We start from the raw sequence: 11174 nt of genomic DNA on the forward strand, positions 1-11174 counted from the left end.
AACTCAAAGACATTACATTATTGTGGCACATTAGTAGAGTATTTAATAGAAATATCTAACATATCATATCAAAACGTATCACTTAATGTAAAATGTTGCCACAACATTTCATTTTAACGTGTTATTTAAAAATATAATCAGAATTAATGTATTAAATTTGACAGCATTTAACACCAAACCCTTTTATAGCCACCGGTTTAAACAGTTCATAAATAAACAGTTCAGGTTTTTATACCTGTTTTTTCCCCCCCATGTAATCTAAAATGTGTGCATTATGAATAAATATTAAATTTTAACTAACAGAAAAATCCGCATTAACTGCAACCCCAACATGAAGCCAACTTCGCCCGGGCTGCAGGCCGCCAGTAGGGAGGTCCTAATCTAGCAGAGCAGCTGGGAGCATTTTACCACGTGATAGGCGAGATGTTAGAGAGCAGCCATCATCATTTCACCTAATTCATGTTCAGCCTGAAATGGTAAAAGGTAAGACGACAAGGAAACGGAAAACTGCGATGGAGTAGGTGAAGCCTGAAGCCTCTCCCGGTCTCATCCACTCCTCTGTTTCACTGCCTGTCTCACAACTTTAACAAGGTCTGTTTTTGTTATGTGCTTTTCATCCCCTTCTCCCCGTTTTCTGCTCATATGGTGGCCGCCGAAGAGCTCCTTTCGGTTTCACTGTTTCTCTTCACATCACACTTTACGTATTTGATACCGAAAAACAACACTCGCGAAGAGGTGTCACTTCCCTACCGTCCGCTTCAGTAAAGCAATAATGCAATAATGCTCTGCTCCTGCGGTTTGTGCCCGCCGCTCATCAACATGAGCCATGTTTTGTTGCTGTTTCTGCTAGCACGGCTTGTTGCCGCTTGTTGTGTAACCAACGTTTCGAACGCGACCGAGCCTGAAGGTAAACGGTCGCAAATTCTACAGTTTCTTCCAACGTTCGATTCGCGCGCCGTCCCCGTCCGGGTGTCGCGCGTGGACGTTCCACCCGGGTGCTACCCGGCCCCACGAGCGCCTGTGTGAAGATTACAGGCTGCTTTTTAACATGAGCTAGCACGGACTGCTACTATGGGTTAACTGCTCAGAAGGCCTACATGCTCTCAGTTGTTTATTAGGTGTGTTTATCCAAAGCTAACGCTAACAGACAATGCGTCTGACGTTCATAGAGCTTACGGTTAGTTACGTTTTTAGTTAAAACTGTTTTTTTAGAGAGGTGTTCACTCAACTTTATGGTCATTCTGGGGTCTGTCGTTAGTGGTGCTGTTGACTTGTATTGTTTGCGTTATATCGAGACATTCTGTCTAATGTTTGGTCCTCTTGGATATAAATGTGTGCTGAAGACTTGCTGCTAACATTTTGTCTACCCAGTTTATATCAGTGAGGATTAGGTGATGTGAAGATTTCATGTTACCATTATCTTTGGCCCAAATGATTGCGATACACAATATTATCACGATATTCCTCAAGATATACTTAAAGTTCTTTTTAAAAGGCACTAAAACATACTGGACTCACTTTACCTGACATTTTATTATCAAAGTCCATACAGTACATTTTTATTGCATCACTGATAGGACACCTTAAATCCCTGTTCCTGTAGTTTATAATCCATCATAGTATTTCCTCACATCCTGTTTAATGTTTTTTAGGTTGGATACAATGGCCCAGCCATGGGGACAGGAAAGATATGGGTTCCCCCTTGTCCCCTTGTTTAAAGTATATCAATATAGGACTGTACTTAGTGAGCTTGACAGCTTTTTCAAGTTACTTGTGAGGATATTCACGATTATCCCAATAATAAAAAAAATCACCACGACACATTGGTGTGGTTTTTATTGCAACACGTGATAATATTGTTTATCATCCCATCCCTAGTGAGGATAGATATTTGACACCTCAGTATACTGTAATACAGTTCAGTAGCACCCTACAAAATGACAATGAAGTTGAATCAACAAAAACTGAACGTAAAGCTTTCATGGAGGCCTGATATATTGCAGAGCTGTTGCGTTAGACTGCATTAGTTTTAGTTTACGTATCCCTAATAAACTGGCAATTTAGCGTAGGGTACAGACTTGCGCCAAAGAAAAGTCAACTAAACCCCTTTCAAGACTCAAACCCGGTTCAGTTTTAATTTCTTCATAGTATTATATTCAGCAACACTTTCCTGACATGACACATTCAAGCTTTGTATCTGTACAATGGATGACTTTGTCTTTGGTAAACCTTGAGCTTTATGTACTCAGCAGGTCAACAAACAGGCTAGGGCTTAAGTTCAGGTGGGCCCGGTCTAAATTGGGCCTTACAATAGAGACAAGTGTTTCCTTGGCTCAGCAAATCCAGCGAGCCTTTCCTCTTGCATTTTAATAAGCTCCAAACCAACCCAGGGGCCCGGGAACCCCAACCAGTCCAGGCCAGGATCCAGCCCAAATATAGCCCTCCACAAGCCACCTTTTATGCTCCAAATGGTATGTTTGTTTCCAAGTCGAAGGTAAATGTGGGAAGATCTTTTTATTGTTCTGTTTTAGTTTTGATTTACTTGTGCATGTTGTGTTGCGAGGTGGCCCGTTGCCACAAGGAGAGGGAACGGTAAACTCCTGGCTCAAAGAGAAATGAACGCAAATGAACATGTTTCACTCTCCCTGAATGCTGGACAGGCATTGAAAAAGAGATTGTTTACATTCAGATGCTGGCCACCCGCTGCTTGCTTTTTCTTCCCTCCTGTTTTCCAATCACCGAAGAGACATGACCCATTTAAATGGTTGTTTACTTGCATTAGAAGAAGAGCCAAAGCACTTCTCAATGAACTCTTGTCTACAATTCAATTAGAGTGGCCCTCCCAGCAGCACAGTTTTCCACATTACACAATGCTCTCTTCAGCCTAGCTGCAACACGGGCAGAGGTACGACGACCAAAGAGCAGCAGTAGTTACACCTGCGCCCACTAAAAGTCAAATTATATGTCTTTGGGTGTGGGGTATCGGACAAAATAGTTTTTTCTATTATAAATAAGGGCCTGGCTATTGGCTTTAAGTAGTCCAATTGAGTGTAAAAATGAGCTATAAGATGTTGTTGACCAGCTAGATTCAGGCTCTGCAGTGAGTGCCCTGTCACAGCTGTGGTCTATTGTAATGGAGCCGGTGAAGGAAAGGACAGCAGGTATTCATCAGGCTTTTATTGTTAAGTTTCTGTCTTCCTGAAACAGTTTCTGCCCCAAAAGAACTGGTCCAGCAGTGTCTCCCTCAAATACAAGAATGTTTTTTTAAATTTTATTTCTTTAAGCCAGACGTTTTATTACTGCTTTTCCTGTTGCCCTCTGACTAGACAACCATATAATAAGAAATGGCTGAAGGTTTTTCCCCTCTTTTTTCCACCTATTTTTGGAGATTGTGGGAATAGTGGCTGAGTAACGTGTCAGCCCATGGAGTGCCTGGGATCTACTTCTGTGCTCCTTTAGCACTGGGTTTCATGTTCATTAGCTTTTGAGAAACCAAAATGATAATACCAAATCAATTTATCAGCTCATTATAAAGCTTGTGTTTTTATCAGTTGATCCAATACGGTTGATTTTGATTGTGTACACTCACCAGGAAAGAAAGTTGTCCCCTCTGTCGGGAACTTTGTGTTGTAGCTGCTTGATAAGTGGTAGAAATCTGCGACATCATGTTATCACAAATTCTAGGGTTGACTGCGCTTTATCAAGAAAAGCTGCAGACGAAGTAATGCGTAAAATTGAGGACAACTAATCAAATGAGGTTTGAATGTTTTTTTTCATGTTTGTGTGCCCTTTCCCTAACTGACTCACTTAGCTGGAAGAGGACATAATAACACGAGTGTTTACAAGGAGAGCTCTGAACACTATATGGACATCTGTGTTTTATAAACTGCGTAGGAACTGATGAGAATACTAGGGTCAAGGTGGCATGTTGCTCCTCCGTCACACATCCTGGATGGATCTAATTTAAATTGGTTCCTGAACGTATGCATCAGGTACATTTAACTGAGAATGAATCACAGTATGTCACTGATGTGTTATGGTCGTTTGTATGTCTACAGAGGCTACATCAGGCAAAACTATTGTAGTTATTAGTCAGTACGTCTAGTTTCTAGAAGTGCATATCCCTGAAATGATCGCTCAAATTCAATTTGTTCCAGTTAATTGCAGCTAAGCATGGTCAGATCATGAGTTTTTTTTTAGTTTTTTTTATGGATTACTCATAAACACAATGAATCCATACATAATGCTTTAGAGCACAACTGAGGAGCTTTATGTCAAAATGTTTCCACTGTTGGATAAAGTGTGTTTTCTTTATTGTTGGTAAAATCATCATAAAGGCATAAAGTTTAAACATACAAAGAACGTGTTTCCAGTGCTCTTCAGTTGTTAAACGAACAGATTTAGGCAGGTACCCTCTTAATTATGCTAGCTGACATTGTCTCTGTTGAGGTATATTTATTGTTATATGTTGCAGTATTGCAATATAATACATTTGTAGTCAATTGAGAAAGGGATTATGGATCAAATGTTTTTTGACTTATTGACAGCAAGTTCAATACCTGACAAATCAAAGCACACACCACTATGACGCAAACATTTTTTCCGTCATCTACATTTCCTACAATGGTTTGAGTACAACCAGATACATTACGTGATAGCTACTGTGGTATAAACAGTATATGGTCTCATGGTATACACTGCCACTGCCCGACCCTAGTTAGCTATGTGTTTAAAAGACTTTGTGCACAGCAGATAAAACAAATATGAAATGTTGAACTATTGCCTTTCAATCTGACACTGTAACTCAGCCAGTGTATTCTCTGTAATAAATTGAATCCATTATACGTAATCTTTTCAATCTAGCAGATGCGTTTTATGATAGTTGAGTGGCAGAAACTTGTTGGTCTTGTCTGTCTTGGTTTTCTCGATTTTATTATAGTGAACTGGCTAGGAGGGAAAACGAGCCAGAAAATACAGTCCACTGTCCGACTGCTCCAAACTTAAGAGATGAGTTGTGGTCAAACACGTCACAATAATAGTGACTGTAGGAAATGAGGCCATGGTCAGCAGATGCATGTTTTCCTGCTGTTATGTAATGGTAATGTTATCCGTGTCAGTCGGTATTTAGGTTTACATCTCAGATTTCTAAGGTCATGTGACACTGCCTTCTTTATGTTTCATACACTAAGCATCACAAGAAAACAAAGCCACCTCTTGAGGCCGCTTAACAACCCTGCAGTTAACATCAGTTGCTGTCCACCTAACCCAAATGAATCGAGTTAAAACACTGAGTGAATTTTCCATTAAATATAATCACACATTGTCACATTTCCAACAAATACTGTATGTCATTTCAGCAGAAGTAGCATGTTGTCACCATCAAAGGGTATGATTGCATGATAAGGATGGACAGTGTGCCTTATGATTATCTTGCTGTTGGTCTGAGTCTGATGTTCACATTTCTTGGTCCAAACAGAAAGATGCCTAATGAGATCCGTTAATATTTAACTTGTTTTGCCTTATTTTTTCCGTCTCCTCTGATCCCTCCAGGCAGGCTTCAAACAACACCTGGTCTGACCTTGGTCTGTCTGCATCGAGTGACACAAGAGCACCAACCTGCTTCTTGGGTTGCAGGAGCACAGTGGAGGAGAGGGTCTGAGGCTGATTACTCCCCCCATTTGTCTTTGAGGAGGGGGGAGGAGGAGGAGGAGGAGGAAGAAGGAGGAGCTGCTATAACCACCCAGAGCATGGGGCAAAAAGTCCCAGGTGGCATTAAAACCATTGATATGCGGGATCCGGCGTTCAGCCCCCTGAAGCTGGAGCTACAGGCCCTCAGTCACACCAAGCCATCTCGACTAGATCTGCTGCTGGACATGCCACCTGCCAGCCTGGACGTCCAGGTCCAGAACTCGTGGAACAACGATGACCGCTCCCTCAACATCTTCGTCAAGGACGACAACAAGCTGGTGTTTCACAGGCACCCCGTGGCGCAGAGCACGGACGCCATCCGGGGCCGTGTTGGCTACACAAGGGGACTGCATGTGTGGGAGATCAGCTGGGCTATGCGTCAGAGGGGCACGCACGCTGTGGTCGGCGTGGCAACTAGCGACGCCCCGCTACACTCGGTGGGCTACACAGCTTTGGTAGGAAGCAACGCGGAGTCCTGGGGCTGGGACCTGTGCAGGAGTAAACTCTACCACGACGGCAAGAATCACCCAGGAAAAAGCTACCCGGCGTTCCTCGAGCCAGACGACACCTTCATAATACCAGACTCCCTCTTAGTCGTCTTGGACATGGATGAGGGGACTCTGGGTTACATAGTGGATGGACATTATCTAGGAGTGGCGTTCAGAGGACTTAAGGGCAGGAAGCTGTACCCAGTGGTGAGCGCAGTGTGGGGACACTGTGAAATACGAATCCGGTACATAAATGGACTTGATCGTAAGTGCAAACTTTAAATGTTTTAAAGAAACTGCTGTTCTTTTCTCTCGTTAGCAACAGTGTTTTGCCATCCGTGATGATGTGTACAGCTCTTGCAAAACCAGTGGTATCATTTTATAAGTGCAATAAACAAAGGTGTGACAGTTCAGGGTTTGCCATACTGTCTAAGCAGGGATATTACTGCAGACGGGGTTACTGTAGAGCAGCACTACTGTCTGACTGACATCAGTAGGACTACCTCTCTGGCTTTTATAAAGCAGGACATGTGATCACATGTCATCATTTGTATTTGTGCCAGGCAGTCCAGATTGCATATAAATTAATATTTAACTGGATTCCTGAATCACCTAAAAAGATGTGGTGATCTCATTGTGACCTGCCCAAGTTTTTGTCATTAACTCTACTGTGCCTTCCTTTTTAAGCTAGACAGTGGTGCCTCCATTATAGATGTTAGTGTTCATCGCTCTGAAAACGATCCTTAATGTTCATGTATAAAAAACAAGCTGCATGTTTTTTGGTTTTTTTCCCCCCACAGAGAAATGCAAATTGTATTCCAATTGGATTAATGTCAATTATTTCATGGTGAGACGATCATGAGCTTTAAACGAGGGAATGTAGGTGCTTATCAAAACATGTTGTACTACCCGCATGTCCCAAGCGCTCTGTGCTCATTAGATTTTTATGTGCAGCTCGGATCTCTCGACCTAGTTTAGGCCTGTGGAAAAGAAGCGCTACAGATGCAGTGATATGCATAGGACCAGTTTCTATTGGTAGAGAAAGGATATCTCCAATCTTACATGTTAAAGGCAGTTTGTCTCTCAAAATGTACTGAAAGTTCTGATTGTTTGGATTCAGTATGCTAAAGAGTTTCTTCTGATTTTTCTGGCTCTGAAAGGTTTAATACTTGTTTGAAGCCCAGACAAAATGTGTCTTACACATTAGAAATTGTCAAGTAGCAAAATTGTTTAGTCAGATTCAGTTTTTACTGTATTGTTTTTAAACAAATGCACTAAACCTAAATGATCAAAACTGATCAGAAACACAAACACTTTGCTTTTACAAATGATTAATAGATTACAAAATGCTTCATCGATTTTAAATGTTTTGACAAATTATAGTTGTAGCACTAGAGGACAGACGTTTGCTGCATTCATTTGTTAGTTTGATCTTTTCCCTAGTACAAACTGAGAGCTGCCTAGATGTGGTAATGCCACCTCTGGGAATATTCATCCATTTCATTAATTCAGAGTGGATTTCACATCGGTGTGAACCTCCTCCTTGAATATCCTGCATGCACCATCTTGATTTTTAGGCTTTTCACATATTTCAAAACACAACACGACACAAATGTTGCAACATTTTTATAACAGGCCGTTCCCCCCTGTGTGCACTTTATTTTATGCTTGTGCCTGCACATTTTAATAGACAGTGGCCCCCAAGATTTGAATTAAAGCTTGACATTTTCATGCTCCTGAAATGAGATTCAGCCATTGCTAACACATAAAAACATCTTCCAGCTCTTCCTCACTCCTGTCCCCCTCTCTCCCCCCAGCTGAACCGCTCTCTTTGATGGACCTGTGTAGGCGCTCGGTGAGGGTGGCATTAGGAAGAGACCGCCTGAGTGAAATCCATAGACTGCCCCTGCCGGCCTCTCTCAAGAACTACCTGCTCTACCAATGACGGCGCTGACGGTCCCAACACACACTCAGCACGCCCTCGTCTCTTTCTCATGTTTCTCTGGGATCCTTCTTGGGTTGAACCCGTTCGACAACATTGCTCAAGCCTCCAGGACTGACTCAGCCTTCCACAAGTATGCGTCTGTGTCAGTGGCTGGACTCCTTTTGAGTTTCTTATCCTGTTTTTATGACTCTTTGCAATTGTACTCTCTAACTTTATAAAAATCAGGAATCACTGAGCACTATGCACATGCTGATCCAGACGATGCCCTGTGACAGTCACCATGTTGGTGTACCTCCTCCAGTTAATAAGTTAGTGTGGTGGCATATGTGGTCAGTAACTCTGCTGTGACCTCCAGACTATATGAATATGAATTTCTATCTTGTGGCCTTTTTTTAAAAAAAATAATAAAAAAAAAATTAACTATTATTGGTTGTGTTAAAACAAAACTGTGTGATGGAAATGTAAACTGAGCATTGGTGAAATGCACTGCCAGAATCTGACCACAAGGGGGCAGCACACACGTCAACCTGTACATCCTCTCAAATTGAGAATTATAAGGTGAAATCCTAGTTGCTTTTAGAAATGATGTTTTTAAATGGCTCATAAATTTAAAAAAATGGGCGGTCCACACAACAGACAGGAGATGCTGACCACTCCAGAGTGAGTCCGTAGTGCGGTGTGAATGAATGCACTGTGAGGCAGCTGAAGAGCAGCTCCGACCACGCACTGCACTATCCGGTATCTCTGCCATATGGAAGAATGCCCCACAGCTTACCATCAAGGCATCCGACAGGAACATCATCAGCAGAAATTTTAAAGGAAGGATAATGTCACTGTGATTATTTGTAGCATGCATCTGCAGGAAATTCTTCTCAATACAATCACAATATCTTTTTTTTTTTTTTAATCTGTTCTGTCACTCCTGCTTTTTCTAGTGCAGTAGTTTTCATGCTGTCGGGGCCCAAGAGTGCCGTTTTTGTTTTTGTTTAAATTCAGCCACTCTCTCTCAACAGCTGATTTTCACTGATTTGCACATATTCAGCCAGAGAATTGGAAACTAACCAACTGAAGTGGTTCGTTGGAATGAAAACCTGATACTCTTGGGTCTCACTGGCACATAGCTGAGAACCATTGATGTAGTGATTTGTCTTTTTATAACATGTAAAGGGTAAAAAAAAAAAGGGTTTAGGGAAACAGACTACCGGTATGTTGGTGAACGGCACTGTGTCTGAATCGGCAAAAACTTCAAATTAAAGGCACCATAGTGACAGAAGAAGACAATCCACAAAGTGCTGCACAAATGTAACAAAAGAAGGTCAGATTGCCAATGTATTGTCAAACGCCATATCATAGACCTGTTGACTCTAGTATTTTTAAATGTGCAGATGTGGTCCTTATTCAGCACTCAGCTGATGTGGACACACTGTGCCACACCTTACTTTTCCTTGCTTGCAACTTCCATTTTATTTGTATTCCTTGTTGTAGATTTGTTTGTAAGTATCTATTAAAGTTTATTTCAAAGTATCTATTTTGTATTGTGCATTGTACAGGAACCTGCTGTGAAAACTGAGGCTGAAAGTGTTACAAATGTACTACTGCCACTAAAGAAATGAGATGTTCTGTACACTGTAACTATTTTTACCCACACAGGTGTTTTTCACTTGATTAGACTTCTTCTCAGTACAGTGGGTTTGTGGACAGATTGTCCTTCAATGACATCTTACCTCTGGTGTTTGTTTTGATTCTCGGTGACCTGCACAGATGACATTTTGACTTGTTCATTGTAGGAAAAGCACAGGTTGTAACTAATAAAGGATGGCTGAGTTCCAAGTAGTTGCTGCTGTGCTATCACACTGTCGTGGTTTACTGAGGCACTAAATAGGGCAGAGCTATCATTTATGTTCTTAGTAACGTCTGTGCTTTTCCTACTGTGACAGGTCAACATGTCTGCTGTGAAAAAGGTCAATTAGGGCAAGACAAGTTGCACTTTAGCAATCATACAGTTTGGTGATCTCACTCCACCTGATTAGAGGTCCAATCAGCCAGAATAATTGAGAACACCTATGTGGATGTGCACAGCATTTAAAGGTCAAGTGTGTAACATTTAGGAGGATCTATTGGCAGAATAGATAAATTATAAATTTAATATCCATAGGTATGTTTTCATGAGTGTATAATGTTTTTATAATCTTTTCGATACGAAGTTTTTAATCTACAGATGCTGTGGTCTGCCATCGTCATCAAAAACAGACGCCAGCTGTATTTAGTTACTTAAAAAACTTATGAAACTTCACCGCTAGATGGCACTAAATCCTACACACTTCACAACAACACACTACAAAGTGCTTTATTTAAGGTGTTCGGGGCATAAAGGTGAGATACTAAACACAAGAACAGACATAGAGTTTTGAAAGAGTCAAATAAAGATGGATTAAACAAGAGAATACAAATTAAAGTGCAGTGATACAAATAGTCATTTTTAGTTTAATAAACGGCAGAAACAAAAGCCCTGAATTAAAAGAACTGAGACGATCTGAGAGGTCTGGGTGGTTGATAACGGAGCAGCAGATCAGAAATAAACCATTCAGTGCTTTAAAAACCCAACAGTTTAAAATTCTACAATTTTTGATAAGCCAAACTGAACAAATCAATTATATTCTAGTCAAATCACACAGAGTCAATAAAGAACATGTTTTCAGACTCTTTCTGTCCATAAATATTACAGGATCCTCTTTTTTTTTTAAATAATTTGATGATAATTAATAATTTTTTACGGAGCCCCCCTGGTGACATTGGATAAAAAAAATTTAAAAAAATGTGTGGCCACGCCTTACTATCTCGTGGCCACGAGATAATAACGCGCCAGGTTGGAATCAAACCCGGGCCACTGCGATAAGGCCTCAGTACACAGAGCCCAGGATCCTCTTTTAATGTTGTTGCCCTTCTTAAAGTCAGTTTAAGCCTTCTGGGAAACATCCTGTGCCCTAAAACACACCCTGGGACTTAAATTATATCTTAGAATATGAACGAGAGCGATGTGATTGTACACACAA

At 41.2% G+C, this 11174-nt stretch overlaps 1 protein-coding gene across 3 annotated transcripts; it reads left to right on the plus strand.

Moving 5' to 3' along the window:
• Positions 1-368: 368 nt before the first annotated feature.
• spsb1 (splA/ryanodine receptor domain and SOCS box containing 1) lies at positions 369-9951 on the plus strand. 3 transcript variants are annotated; one of them, XM_035656830.1, is made up of 3 exons: positions 369-483; positions 5551-6441; positions 7994-9951. In XM_035656830.1, exons 1-3 carry the CDS (start codon positions 474-476, stop codon positions 8119-8121), a joined length of 1029 nt encoding a protein of 342 aa, XP_035512723.1. In that variant the 5' UTR covers positions 369-473; the 3' UTR covers positions 8122-9951. The 3 variants fall into 3 exon arrangements, with proteins under 3 accessions (XP_035512723.1, XP_035512724.1, XP_035512725.1); XM_035656831.1 differs by having other exon boundaries at positions 408-591; XM_035656832.1 differs by having other exon boundaries at positions 408-591; positions 5555-6441.
• Positions 9952-11174: the final 1223 nt, after the last annotated feature.

Source organism: Morone saxatilis, unplaced genomic scaffold (genome assembly GCF_004916995.1).
Source record: "Morone saxatilis isolate NCDOM2014 unplaced genomic scaffold, NCSU_SB_2.0 Contig15, whole genome shotgun sequence".
In the NCBI taxonomy this organism is placed as follows: Eukaryota; Metazoa; Chordata; class Actinopteri; family Moronidae; genus Morone; species Morone saxatilis.